The 15481-nt window shown below is 37.7% G+C and overlaps 1 protein-coding gene across 1 annotated transcript in view; it reads right to left on the bottom strand.

Annotated features, from left to right (window-relative positions):
* Positions 1-734: 734 nt before the first annotated feature.
* The window catches only part of LOC135210673 (uncharacterized), a 35195-nt gene continuing 20448 nt past the window's right edge, over positions 735-15481 (bottom strand). The window contains exons 3-4 of the mRNA XM_064243451.1: positions 7603-7779; positions 735-3117 (exon numbers count right to left, since the gene is read on the bottom strand). Coding sequence (XP_064099521.1) covers positions 2524-3117; positions 7603-7779 — 771 coding nt within the window. The 3' untranslated portion in view covers positions 735-2523. The remainder of the gene's footprint in view (positions 3118-7602; positions 7780-15481) is intronic.

The following is a 15481-nucleotide window of genomic DNA, read 5'->3' as shown; positions in this document are numbered from 1 at the left end:
AATTGCTTTCTCAATTATATGGTCAGGATACTTTAAAGACGAAAGTTGCTTGCGAATTAGTTCAAATTCTTTTTCCAGGAATTCTGGGGAACAAATTCGTAAGGCTCTTAAGAACAGGTTGCTAGCTACACCTATCTTGATAGTAATGTCGTGATAGCTAAAGTAGTGAATGTATGAAAGTGAGAACGTTGGTTTTCTGTATATGGTAAATTTGTATTCTGTTGTGTCTGATTATTAAAACATCAAGAAAAGGAATTTTGTTTTCTGTTTCCCATTCAACTTTAAATTTGATGATGGGCACTAATGCATTTAATTTTGAGAGGAATTCATTAAAATTGCCCCACCTATTATCCCAAAATGTTAGGATATCATCCACAGCATGTTTTTGGGTTTTATTGCATTTATTACTGTAGTGCATGTGCGCAGACTAATAATAGCACCTTGTCCTTTCCTGACTGAAAACCTGCATAATGTACCATGACAGCTTGATTAATGAGCTTATTGGTACATGATACATGAATTAAACGGGGAAAAAGTTGTTAAATCAACTAAACATCATAATTCATTTTCAATAAAAAGGGCACACAATGGCTTCACAGCAGAGGCTGTTAGGCAGAATTTTTAGAAATTTTAACACCCCGAAGCATTCGGGTTAGGGTATGTAACTAAAAAGCATCATGCGATGTAAAAAAAAAAAAAGTTGAATTTAGGTGAATGATACCACTTTCGCACAATACAAGATTATATTCTGCAACAAAAGAATCTGACTTAAGGTCCTATTATACATAAGAAGGAAATGATGTGGTGCTTTCCTTACTAAAGACAAGTTTAAATACAATTGCATATCGATTACCTTCTTTACAAAGAATAAATATACAGTTTATACAAGTTATATGATAATGTACAGATTCATGCAGTTGGTGATAACATTTAAAGAACTCAGTAAATGACGTTTGGTCAAGGTTCTCAATCGGTATTCATCGGTTCGTATCGAGCTTGGAAACTAGGAAAAAGGAAGAACTTTTTTTTCTATCACAGGGAAATATGAAAAAAAAAAAAAACTTCTGGATCTTGAAAAGGTTCCGTTCACTATAGTTTCTTTGAGGAACGGAGGAGCTCGACCTGTTCAAGAATGAAGAAAGGCGTAAATATTGAGCAATATGTCTCAGTAACGCCAATAACCTTAAGGTAACACCGCCACTGCCGCACCCCTACGCTCGTTTCTCGTTATCCTTTTTTAATTTTTAAACCAATATCCGAAAGAAGAAGTCATCTTTGCCTTATATGTCACAAAGACTAATCTTCTGTTCAAGGCTTGATAAATGCAACTTATGTGTGTATCCTGTAATTTTACTCTCCGTAACTCTGTGATATTTCAGTTTGTTAGATAAAGTTAACAACAACCTCACTTAGGGTGAGTTATCAGTTTGTTACTTCAGTTCTCAAGTAATATTCATAATAATTACGATTATGGCAATGTTAACTGCACACCCAGATACATTACAGCATGCTCCTCCAAATCTTTTGCAGTAACTTACCATCAAATATTTTATCACTGGAACTTAGATAATTTTTAAAATACTGAATTCCAATTTTAATAATTGATAATCAGTAGTTAATTTGAAGTAAACAGATCACGTTAGTGCATTTTTTTAGTCGTAGGAAAATAAAGAAATCAATATCAGCTACAATTATCACTACCGCAAGGATTAAGTACCATTATTATTATTATAAATAGCAAGACGTCATTATCTTATTGCTTACATTTATAATGTTTGCAACAACACCTTCTTTAGAAAGTAATTTTTAAATATTTTCAAGACCTCGACATCTCATTTTTACCTTTCCTCTGCATTTTTGGAGGGCTTCCTACCGGACCAAAGCTGGTCTATCAGACTGATCCACTTTATCGGTCTAATAAAACGCTGAAGTCTGTAACAAGCGGTAGTGATCACCGATCCTTATCCTTACCTCACTCGATCCATGAATGCTCGTCATGCAGCAGTTTGTCAATCCACTTAGAATTAAATGACTATAGGGTTTAGGTACAAATAAGCACAACTTAATCTAACTATAACAGATATAGGGGGTTTAAAATATATGTTAAATCAACGTCGTTACTGACGGATGTCTATGATCAAGTGCCAAATGCACAGCAGACAAATTTCGTGTGCATGTGGCAGATGAAGAGAGGAAGCATCAGACAGTCTGCCTTATGATTATCAGTTCCTGTGAAAGGATCGTTGGCGCAATAACTCTTTCTTTTTATCTTTTTTGCCTTTGCTTTGACAAAGGACAGCTATATAACTCTAACACATGTTTAGAACTCCATTTCTCCGCAATCACAGCCTAATCGAATTGTGACTAAAAGCAGAATGTTAGAACCCTCCAGACTTTTGTCGTGTCAGCACTTGTGGTTCTGATATTAGATTTTTATAATTCTACCTTTTTAAATTCTAACACTTATTACAGTGATTTGGTTGAGACATTAAAGATATAGCCTAATTCTACATGGCATCCAGATCAAGTAAACGGAGGGAATAGTTGTGTTTCTGATGGCTTTTCGTTTGCCAGTGGTAGAATGCCGGCATTTAGAGAAGGCACAGGATTCACAAGTAAATCATCCAAGGCATTAGAGGAAGGAGGCGACAGTGGCCGACTGGGCCGTGCTGTAATGGGAACGAGAGGCCCAATGGTTGATGGCTGCGTTACCGTCACTACCACAGTAGTCTGTGGTGGGAGGGGCGGTGGAGTGGGCGGGGGGGTTGGTGGAACGCTCGGTGCAGGCGGTGGCGGAGGTGTCATGCCAATAATGTTATTGGAACTTGGCCCAATTAAAGGTGGAGGGCAAGAGGACAAAGTTACTGTAAACTGCTGTGGGGATGGTTGAGGCGACGGCCTAGGGAGAAGGGGTCTAGCCTGTTGCTGGGAAGGCAACTGAGATATGCTAACTATCGAATCGGGTCGGGGAGCTCCGAATCCGTCGACGCTGATGATGGGATTCTGCGAAGTGACGACCTGTGGCGGTCTGAATGACAGGTCATTCGTCTGCTGGAAGCTTGGTGGCGGCGCTGACAGAGCTGGTCTTGCTGGCGAAAACTGCTGCGCCGCTGGAGGCTGAAATAAAAGGTTTTGCTGTAACTTAGGTTCATTCATTTATTCATAAAGTCAATTTTACCAGAGGTTTTTCCAAACAAAACTGACACTGATCCAAAATGCCAGCTTTCAAATAAGTTTTTAATATTTAAGCAATCTTTTGCTCCCAAAATCGGACTCGTACTTTAACAACATATTGACAATTAGAAAATAACTGAGCTTATAACACGAACTGAACAAAACCCAATTTTCAGTAGAAGCGGCCACTTTCTTTTAAAATGCGGCAACTTTGCTTCTGACCCACTTAAAATCAAAACTTGAAAAATAACTATCAACTAAACTAAATCAAAACTTGAAGAACGATATCTATCAACTAGACTAAATCAAAACTTGAAAGATAAATATCAACTAAACTAAGTGATACTTTACCTTCTGAGGAACAAAGCAATGAATACTACTGAAGCAGTTTTGGAAAGCAGAAAATCAAGAATAAGTTTTAATGTTTATCCATCCGATGAAAACAGTGCAATGAACTACTGAGGTCTACAGGGAATCCCAATCAAAGTGACACAGGCAAGGGTTTATACATTTTATAAAACACTATAAAAGAATGGTACCAAAGGCCTAGAGCCCCCAGAAATACTTAGGATCAGAAGTAGACATACTGTATTACCATCAACCAAGGATCGCGTCTAATCTACTGAGTATGACATGATGAAAGGTACTGTTTTATGAAGGACGTTCAAACTACAATGAAGGATAGGATCAGTACGAAAGAAGGCGGTTCCGATAGTATTTCACTGAAAGGTATTTTATATATATATATATATATATATATTCATATGGGATGACTGCTGGGGGAGGGAAGGGACAGTGTTAACAGGTGGCAGGATCCGTTTAGGTACTGGAACTCCGGAACTAGGTAAGGTGACTGTGGTTGATTTAAGTTGGAACAGGTCTTGGTAATTAACATCAATGTTTAGTGTCCATTCGTACACCCTCATCCCGAAATACAGTCTCTTTGCACAAGCAGAAAAGGGAGGGGGTATGAAAGATCAGGACCAGTGAGATAAGAAAAGAAAACCATGACTGTTTGATGTTGAACAACAACGGGTTCGAGCTTGAACTGGGTTACGTTAAAAGGAAGGTTGTATGGTACAGTTTGGATAGGAAAAAAAAAAATAATAATAATTATAGCGTCCCAGAGAAGGAACGAGATAGAATTTAAAAAGTTTACAGTGAGTCGAAGGGTGTCTTGTGTGTGCAACCACCGATCTGCAAAAGAAGTAAAATTCAGACATTTCTTTAGAAAAAAACCAAGGATGCAAATGATCCATTATTCCACGTCATTTTTCTTCAAAACCTGCAACACGAGGAGCTTAAATGTGGACGTTTGGTCTCACAAGCAGACAAAATCAGAAATATGCAGGTCTTATACAGTAGAATTCTCGGTTGAGGACATGTCTATTTAACAATTCGTCATACTAAAGCCCGCTGACTTGAAAGCAAGTTAACTCCAATTAAAAATAGACTAATTTTAAGATCATTGATATTGGTGGAAGTGCAGAATGGAGGTTAACTACTGGGTGGGTGCAAAAGCATGCCTGTGAGAAGTAAGTTTTGAATATAATATATGCGATTACTCTTTAGAGTTCGTGAAAACAAGTGTTCATCGAGAGTAGAGGCATCAAGTTGAATGCTGAGATTAAATACTTTCGTTGAAACAGAAGTCTTCAATAAACAGTTAAAAGTAATTCAGTCATACCATGTTATACGCAATGAATTATTTTCTTTCAAAAATCCTTCGTTCGATAAATATTTCAATATTCGTCACTGTACCTGTTTTCATGTCATAATGGCTATTCAAATAAAAGAAAATCTGTCATTTAGAGATAATATGGCATACATAGAAAAACCAGCTAAAAAAAATTCTGGCTATCTCTTCAAGCCATTATCGCTTCCTGGGTTCATGAAGCCAGCTGGATCTATTTCTCTTCACAACCATATATGCAATCCCACCATGAACCCAACCAGACAAGTCTGGTTTTATTTATTTATTTTTTTTATAAAGAAAGAGTCGGCCCACTGTCTAGCACAGACAGAGGCTCCCCTGTAAGAAGGCCACATGGCTAAGAGAGCTAGATTTCAAGTGAATGAGTTATAATTATGGAGGAAACATGTTGGGTTTTAGGAATCGTCAGGACAATGAAATGGACGTTGAGGAATTTACAAAAGGTTTTAGGAAACATGAAACAGCCTTATCTACCCGTGCAATTCAGAGCCCTTGGCCACACGACCCCAGAGCCCTCACCGTTACACGAGGCAACAGACACACACACACACCTGTCCCCAATAGTAGTGATACAACCTCGTATGGAGAGTGAGGCCTTCAGGCCTCTTTATTTTGGAGTTAAACATTCCAGTAACATAGCCCATACGTAATTTATGCGAACTGACACTGTAAGATGTGCTTCATTAAAAGTGCTAGTGTAGGGCGAAATATTATTAATTGTTTATTAAAAAAAACTAAATAGTATAGAGATGGGTGTCACAGACATTTTCACATGATTAGAAAGAATAATATTTTTACCATTTTTATGAAGTTGGCTTAAGCATGTCTAAAATCTAAAGAAATGTATTTACAGAAAGGATCGACACTAGGTGACCCAGCCACCCATAAAACAATCTACGAAAATGTCTGCTTTTCATTTACATTAAAAAATATATTCAAAGTAGTGACAGGAGAAAATTATTGCAATCATTTACTCCGACAATGGAGGTCACCAATCCCTTTATGACCTTATATCTAAAAGAGAGGCCGCAAGTGCGGGAAATAATCTGAAGAAAGCCTCTTGCTACCCAAACTGGAACGTTACGGGGAATGTCTTCAAAGTTACCAGGAAGACACTTTGAGTGACAGCAACAGAAACACCTCCACAGAAACAGAATTCAGGCTGAAGTCAGTGCCGAAGGAAAGGAAGATTTTAAACATCTGAGAACAGAACCCCACAACACAAGAGAATTTTAAAAAGTATGATGGAAGATGAAGCACCATTGAGATTCACAACCTTTGATTTTTCTTTTTAATGGAACAGAAGGGGATTCAGGGAATTGATTGACAGGGTAAGTTGTTGGAAGGACGGTTTCCCAAGGAGGTAAGGTAGGTTAATGGTCAGACTGTTAAAACTGATACTCATGTAAGGCTAAATTAAGCTAATATGTATAAGACTACCATCCTAATACTCACTATGCATACGTACACGGATATTTACATACATACATACGTATATACAAACTTATCCAACAGTTCAAATCATGACAACTTCTACAGGTGCAAGTGTACCAATGGTTCTTCATGTGAAGTGTTGTTCTTTCAACACAATGCGTCCTCACACATATACAGAGAGAGGAGAGAGAGAGAGAGAGAGAGAGAGAGAGAGAGAGAGAGAGAGAGGACATCATTCACTATGTCATTAACAATATAAATGCTGACTAATGTCTGCAGTCCTTATGCACATAAACTTTCACTGCTTCAGTGACACTGCAAGCACTCAGAGGTTTAAACAGTAGCATTACTTTAGTTCTGACAAGACACTATTACTCAATTTATTATTGTATGCCATCCTCAATGCTCTAAACATCTTTCCTATTCCATCAGTCAACGTGTTTGGAATCTCCCAATCATTCCTCTATAAAAATATTTTGAAAAAATTCTAAATTTCCTTCTTCCATTCTCTCTGCAAGTCTAAGCCGCCCTGTTATCCTTTTGTTGCAGCTTTCCACTCCTCTCTCTCTCTCTCTCTCGTTATTATTATTATTATTATTATTATTTTTAGAAATCCACTACCTATTTATCTCTCAAAATGACTGGCTCTCTAGTCATGTCATTTGTTTCTCCAATCATTCCAACACCAACATTAATCCATGATAAGCATACAATCTTAGTAGTTCCATTTACCACAATAACATCAGGTCATTCCACTATTCCGATTTCCATTTACTTTCAAAACACCATCACCACTTTCTCATCTGGAATATCAGTCTACTCTTATTCTATTTCAATAAATATGTACTTCATCCAACAGACTCTCATGGACTTAGTCTACGGCTAAAGTCAGTGACATATTATCCCTGACATTCAAAATTTCCTGTTTTATCAAAAGCCATTTATCGCCCTCTTGGCTTCTTGTGAGTACTGGCTAATTACAGCAGTTTCACCACAAGACAATACCACATTTCCCAGTTACCTTTCACGCTCTTCCAGCACTTGAATCTAAGCTCGCATTGACTCACATCTACACCTCAGATAAAGACACCAGACGTACGTAGGCGCAAACAAACACACAAACAATTAGGCCTTGTCAATAGAGCCAGACTTGGGTCCAACCACTCATCTTTCCAATTTTCCTCTCTACCAGTGTGACCAACGTGTACCTGTCCAGTTTGCTAATGTGACTTTTGTACTTGTGTACTTGGTCTTCTAACAATGGAGCCTATTGTACTCACTGGACCAAATGTCAGGGGAGGTGAGATACTATTACTCTGGAGTGGTGGTAGGGGAGGAGAGGGAGGGCGGCGTGATGGTGGAGGTGGTGGGCGTTGTGGTCTTGTAGGACGAGGTGGCCGCCCAAAGTCAAACAGTGAAGCTAAGGGCCCCGAAAACGGCCTCTGAGGGAACCGATTCTGAAAGGATGGAGAAATTCCTTGAGGATCACGGCTCCGGTTCCGTCTGCTGGAAATGAAGGCACGGCAGCTCTTCCCTTTCACGTGAAAGGAAAAAGAAATGTCGTTTCCAGTGATGACACGTTAAATGAAAAGGAAATGTCGTTTCGGTGATGTAGTAATGACATTCATGAAACCTCCTGATGCGCTGCTCGAAGACAAATGGGGTCAGCGCCAAATGTACCTAAGAAATTTGATTTGGAAAACGTAGAACACATAATATACACAAGAAAATCACAGGGCACCCAAATTGTGAACACCTACGGGCCAATAATAACCTTGAACACAACCATCAAATAATATGAAATATTTCTGATAACCTCACATCTTACGTAGTCACCCGAATATCTGAAAGTAATCTTACAGACCTTTGAAAATTCAGTCTGTAACTGTGCTAAGTCACTCCTCACAAGTCGATTATATTCTGCTCACTCATTTGAGATGATAACTAACGATTAAATGGGACATTAGGCAATAAGTTCTTGAAATTGCAGATAATATCACAGTACATTATCTTTTAACTGAATACACGGTGTCGTTGCCCGTATGTCGTCAATCATGATTCTGGGCAGGATTTAAAGAACCTTACGAAGTTTTCACATGTCCTTTATATGAAAAACAAATTAATGAAAAACAGTCTTCTTACATGTTTTTTTTTCTTTGCATTCTTAATATTCCAAATTTCAGGAGTGTTTTTTATGAAAATATCCTGACGGGTAGTTTGTCTTTGTCTCGTAAGTTGGGCCTATATAGCATGAAGGCAGCTATTCCAACTTATGGATTCATTTTTTCAATAATGTTAACAGAACTGTCACATACAATTTTAGTAAGGCCCGTGATTTCTTCTTCAAATTTATGACACTATCAAGATACCACGATGCTATATCATAAATCAAGTCTGTTCATTCCAGCAGGCGACGAACAGAGAACAGAAATGCAATGGTTTCGAGAAAAGGGGCATAATTGTCAATCGCTCTGAACTACATATCTCAGCAAATACATTTTAAAAGAAAATGGGAAAACACTTTCTATCCAAATGAATAAACGAGTGATTACCGCGCCTCCGTTCAGCGGCAGTGATGTATGCTTCCAGAATAAGCTGGTATTTCCTCTTAGAACTTAATCAGTTTATTATGCAGTAAGAGTAATGTCTCTTTATTTCTTCTTTATCGCCGAATAAAAAATATTAACAATAACCTCCGCCATGCTACCTGTTCTGCTAAACTTTGTTCTCGATGTTTCATTTCGACGAAATGTGTTGAGAGCTAGCTGCAGCTTCCAAGTTGATGACAAGTATTCAGCTGCTCGATATCAAGGAAAGCTAAAAGTAAGAGGACTATTTATTATAAATATTTGCTGTTGACAAATCTTTGGTCGATTCTCTGTGTTCATTTTTATCGAAACCTGTTACCTATTTTGGTAGTACTTGAAACGTTTAACAAACCAGTTACGTTCAGATTCTGAATCGAAATGAAAAATAACACTAACCTTCGTTAAGGAAATTAGTTTTGAGAAACAACATGAGAAAATCATAAATTTCCGTGTAAATGTAAAAATGTCAGGTCCAGTGAAATAATGATGTCTTGCTTGGCTCTGTTTTTTAAAATTGATATATTTTGCTTTCGTAATTACTTACCGAAAGATACTCATGTCACAGACTGAAAAGTGCGTCATGGTAGTGATTCCACGGACTATAATGCATACAACATTGCTATGTATCATAACTTATCTTGGTTAGAAGTTTTCTATTAATATATCACATTCACTAGAAAATATCGGGCAAGCACATTCAGTATTCTCTTCATCTGTAATTACATCAGTGTTTTTCAAACAATTTTTCACTAAAAATCTTGTGACAATGTTTGTCCCAATATATCGTGAATTTTCCTTATGAATCTCTTTTAACTTTCAATCATTCTCTAACATTAATTTAATCTAAAACCGTTCGAGATGAACATTTGTGAACATCTGTCTCCTTAGAACGTGATTTAAGGATTTTGCCACTCTCAAGAGATGAATCTGATTTTCATGTTCATAGAAAAAAAAGTGGGCGTCACAAGAGGAAGAGACAACGAACATATAAAAAAATGTGTTGTGGAATAAAATAATTTATTTATGAGGCTGTTAAATAATCATTCTTCTGTTTTTCTTTCAAATTTACCGGTATCGTCTTAAGTAACAATATCAGTGTCATGATGGATATTGTTCCTATGTTCTGAGGGTCAGTAAAAATGATCATTTATAAAAAAAATTTAAAAAAATGGCACTGCGAGAAAAAACGCATTCCTTCGAACTTGATAAACACCGAGAACTACGAACTTTCAGTGCTCGTTGGCAGATGACGCAACTCTTGCTGTACCTATTCTTGTTCTGATGTAACAACCACGCACCCATGACATGTGCGTGATATTATGAAATTGCTTTTAAAATGTGTGATAAAATACCTTCTGTTACTCTAATAACACAGCAATTACAGCAGCAGAAAATAGCTTTATATTAGTGTTTTGTATACAGAATGAAAGTGCAATATTTATATATATATATATATATATATATATATATATATATATATATATATATATATATATATATATATATAAATGTACTTTCATTCTATATACAAAACACTAATATAAAGCTATTTTCTGCTGCTGTAATTGCTGTGTTTATATATATTATATTATATATATATATATATATATATATATATATATATATATATACAGACATACACATACATACGTACATATATATACTTATCTACTGCTAAAGTATTCCGAGCCTTGCTTAACTTTCTGAGAGATGTCAAATCTCTTGTTTTGGACCAACAACGAGAGCCTGCAAGGTAAGACTCGTTGGTGATCTTTTCCGTCTTTCTGACCTTTGGCGAAACCTTCGTTGTTATCCTTAATATTATCGCACAAAGTTCTCTTACCTATTCAATTTGACTTTATTCCTCAGTTGACCCTCCATTCATATCTGTTGTTGAGGGGATACCATCGACTAATTTCTCTTCTTAAGTGAAATTTCCTTTTCTCATGTTGAATTTTGATTACTTATTTCCTCATCCTTATCAAAGAAATCTAGCCAAGCTCTTCTCTAAGATACACATTGCTACCTTCGATCTTCAGCCAACCATTGCTGTTCACATATTTTGAATTACTTCTATTTCACACATCAACTACTTTTCTGACATCAAAACTACACGGTGCTGGTAATTATCTACTGGTAGGCCAGTTGAATGTCTGGAAGAAGATACAACTGCTTAATTGTTCTAATTTTCCTTCCACTTTTTCTGTTGGTTGACAAATATGAAGTCCGGTATCTTTTTCACCAACTTTTTAGAAGCTCAAATTGCTTCAGTCTAGTATTGCAGCCGTCACACATTTCAATTTGATATAACAGATTTAGACAACGTGGGTGGTGCTAACCCCTACTTCCTTCCTCAAGCGAACTGAATCATATTAAACCTTCCATTGAATGAATCAGCGTTCACCTCTCTACTCGGTTTGCCTCTTGTTTACCACGGGTAGCAGCCAGTGCTGTTCATGTCCTGCATATACTACTACCTGTTAAGGTGACCTAAGGTAACCTCCCTGACTCATCCAGTCAAAGCATCTGTCACTGCATTTCTGATGACGTCTGTGGAGTTCAGATGTATCCAGATCCAGATTGTTTGCTTTGGTGACTGTTTCTCTTTTTTAACACTAAGCTTTGTCACTCCCTCTTGGCTGAAACTTTTCATGGCTCTATAGCGTTCGTTCTTTTAGTAGACGGCATTTTCTGACTTCGATTGCTCGTTTATGACTGCCGCCTTTTCCGTTCACGATGACCTAAGTTGTGATCTATCGCAACGTAAGAAGATGAAATACCGATAATTTGAAGGTTATGGAAGAACCGAACATTAGAAAAAATTCGGTGAGGAAACGAAAAGGTATAGTACACCAGAGAGGAAAAGCTAATAATGTATTCCAAATGAGCCACATTTATAACCACTTACGATTTCTTTTTGTAAGCCCGATGGCATTCCTACACCGCAATTTTATCTTTTAATGTCTTACAAGGAATGAGACAGATTGGAATTAATCCACGTATGATCGCTTGGAATGACTCCTCATATGGTCTGGCTCTTCGTTATTAAATAAAGAAAATTACGCAACTCTGACAAGCCGTTTTATTTTTATTTATCTACTTTTAAAAATTTATCCCTCTGAATACACTTAAATGTATGATTTTTATGACTCCAAACAAGCATTCTGCTCCATTTTATTGTTCTTGCCTGACAACACCGAGTGAATTACGTGAGACATGAAAATCTTATTAGGATTACTATCTTGGACTCGTTTATGTCACCGAGGACAGTGTGCAGATATGTGGAATATCATGTGCGTGTGTGCATGGTTAATTTTATTCATTTATTTACGTTACCGCTGCGTCAATCAGGTAAACGAATCTCACGGTTTACACTGACGCTTTTATACATGTGGGTGTATGAACGGCTTACTTTTTATTTATTTATTTATTCATTCATTCATTTCTGATGCTACGCAAGTAAGATAACCGAATCTCACGGTTTACGACGCACGTTCCGGAACGTGATCTTCCTGCCATATAACTACGAGTATATACAATCCGTGACGTTCCATTTTCCCAGAGGTAAAATCAGACAACAGCCTACCTTTTATCTCCCTGAGAAGGAATGCGTAGCGACAGCCCGCGGAAACAATCGATCAACCTTCATAAGTGAGTTCCGAGGTCAACCGATAGGAGCTTCTGTATGACGGAAGGTCACTTCGGTTTCCCTCTCCTTAGTGTAATTAGCATCTCGTGCCCGGCTTTGAGGGCAGAGGTGTTGAGAGTTTAGGGTTGAGGGCAAGGAAGGAAGAGAGAGAGAGAGAGAGAGAGAGAGAGAGAGAGAGAGAGAGAGAGAGAGAGAGAGGCATTAGTGCCGCGCCCGGAGGAGCGCGAAGGTCATCCATTGACTCGTCAATTTTGATCCTGCTCTCTCTCTCTCTCTCTCTCTCTCTCTCTCTCTCTCTCTCTCTCTCTCTCTCTCTCTGTGATCAAAGGATGATATGGTTCATTTCAGGTCATTATGGGTTACCAAGGGCCCTCCTTTGTTGCAGTAATTGGTGTCGTTACGGTAGCTCTGCATCATTAAAGGGGTGATGTAAAAAAAAATCTCCGTGGGAACTTGACTTGTGTAGGTACATGCTTAAAAACTGCAGCCTTTTCATCGAGGGAATAATGCGAGGATAACATATCTAATGTTAGCGAGGGTCACGACTTGGCAGATAAAAATATCACAAGAATTAAGACATTTTAAAAAAAATTTCTCACAGGCAGTTACGAGGAGTATTGCGACTTTTTCTCCCATTATACCAAATGACTCTGTTAAAGCCTCTACGGGCAGCTGTTCCCTGAAGCTTTTAAGATAGCTCTTCACGGAATTCTTTTCGAGGTATCTATGAAATCTTCATTATTCGTAGTAGAAAAAAAAAACTCTCATTAGGACCAGCTTATCAGACTGCAACAAAACCCTCATCGACTTTCAGAAGCCTCTCATTCTTCTTCGTACGAGTATCCGCGTCTCTCTTATCTTAATGAAGATTGGGCTGGAATACCTTCATTTGCTGAACACTGACGACTTACAAAAAACTCGTGATAATTATGACATTTACGTCGCAACTGTCAACAAGCTTTTAGCTGAGAGAGAGAGAGAGAGAGAGAGAGAGAGAGAGAGAGAGAGAGAGAGAGAGAGAGAGAGAGAGAGAGAGAGAGTTAAGAATGTACTCATTACAATCTGACAGCATTCTGTCAAAGTGAACACACCACAGAGAGAGAGAGAGAGAGAGAGAATTTGGATTTTACTCATCAAAATCTATCAGTATTTTAATCGAGAGAGAAGAGAGAGAGAGAGAGAGAGAGAGAGAGAAATTAGGATTTTACTTATCAAAGACTAACAGTATTTTAATCGAAAGAGAGAGAGAGAGAGAGAGAGAGAGAGAGAGAGAGAGAGAGAGAGAGAGAGAGAGAGAGAGAGAATTTTTTTCAGGATAAGATATAACAGTAGCTCGTCACATTAACAATCAAGTCATTTACTTTTCACATAATCATTTAAAGTCTAATTCTAATTTATCTCGAGCCACAACTTCGAGAAACAAGAAAAGTGGCGTAGAACAGACAGATATACGCAGAGCTAAGATAAATGGATGTTCTTCTGGACACTTCGAAGTAAGGTATTACTTTGCGCTACGAATTAGAGATATGAATCGGGTTCGTTTAGAAATGATAGAAATCAAAACAAATGATTAAGATTATGAAAAACCAGTCTTGATAGATTCAAAACCTAGAGATGATATATTCATCTAAAATATTATCGCGTGATAATCTGACTCTGCTTACGTGGGTCAAACGATTTGTCATTGCTATGTGGAGAAGGCAGAAGAAATGAGCGTTTATTCTGTTTATATCGAAGGCAAAAAGTCAACAAATAAGAGAGGAAACATTTCACTTGCGCTGAGGCAACTAATTCTATCACTTAGAAGAACGCCCTGAAGCTGAACCCAGGTCTGGGCCTTTGAGACCCCAGGTCAAGAGGTCATCGCTCAATTCCTGTCTTCTTTCGTGACGTGATTTCCACTTGGAGGATAATTGTTCTTGAATTATACTTGGCGATGAAGATGGCATTTTTACCGGCATGTATTGTAGGCGTCAAGAATGTGCTGAGTCACCGTTCGGATGAAATGAAGGGGGCAATAAGAATAAACTTTCTGTGAAATGTTGCACCTCTGAACCGTGACAAAATGTGTTTTGTCATATTCTTTTTGTTTTTGTTTTGTTATCGCGTTCAAATTTAGCTACTTATCGAGTTACAGAAAGATATGTTGTGTGTTTGAGATTGATTTCGACTTTGATAATAACTTAGAGTAAAAAAAAATAGTTATAAATGTACAAACACCTAAATATAAAAGTTATACGACTTTTGACATTGGTCTTGCGTCATAGTCTGTCAACCGACGGCCGATGGATTCCACACTATTTGAGACCTTAAGTCACTGACTATAACTGTTCCCCAACGCAAGTTGGTATCAAGATATATGCAAATACAGACACACTGACTAGACGCACGAAAGTAAAATACATAAAAAAACCCTCAAGCAATAAGTTCAGTTACGACTTGTTAGACTCATACAACTTCTGCGTAGATGAGCTACACGAAACTTCGACGTGAAAGTAAGCCATGCAAACCTGGAAAGAAAGTCTGTGCATGTTTCCTGCGCTTGGAACGCGCGACAGCAATTCTGTTAGTTTTAGAAATGAAACTCCCATAACGGTCCCGTCACTGAATACACGTTTTCACCCCTTCTCTGTAATCTGCTCCTTGTAAATCAACGGACCCGTTTTTAGGCACTTCGACAAGGCTGCCATTAAGGAATTCAGCAAAGGCAAAACTTCAGGCTGAATGAGGAAAGAGTTGGGACTTTCCTTTTTCTTCTTATTTCTTTCTTTCTCTGTTTCTATTCTACACTTAAGAGGTAAAATCATAAAATAAGGTGATTTATCTATTCACTTTTACATTCGCTAAGTACAGTGTCATCACAGCCCTTTCTGAAAATAATTATGAGGATTCTAGAAAATACAGTGAAGTCACGACTGACAC

This window comes from Macrobrachium nipponense, chromosome 4, assembly GCF_015104395.2.
Source record: "Macrobrachium nipponense isolate FS-2020 chromosome 4, ASM1510439v2, whole genome shotgun sequence".
Lineage (NCBI taxonomy): Eukaryota > Metazoa > Arthropoda > Malacostraca > Decapoda > Palaemonidae > Macrobrachium > Macrobrachium nipponense.
Note: the sequence above shows the minus strand (reverse complement) of the source record. Positions and strands in the feature narration are given on the sequence as shown.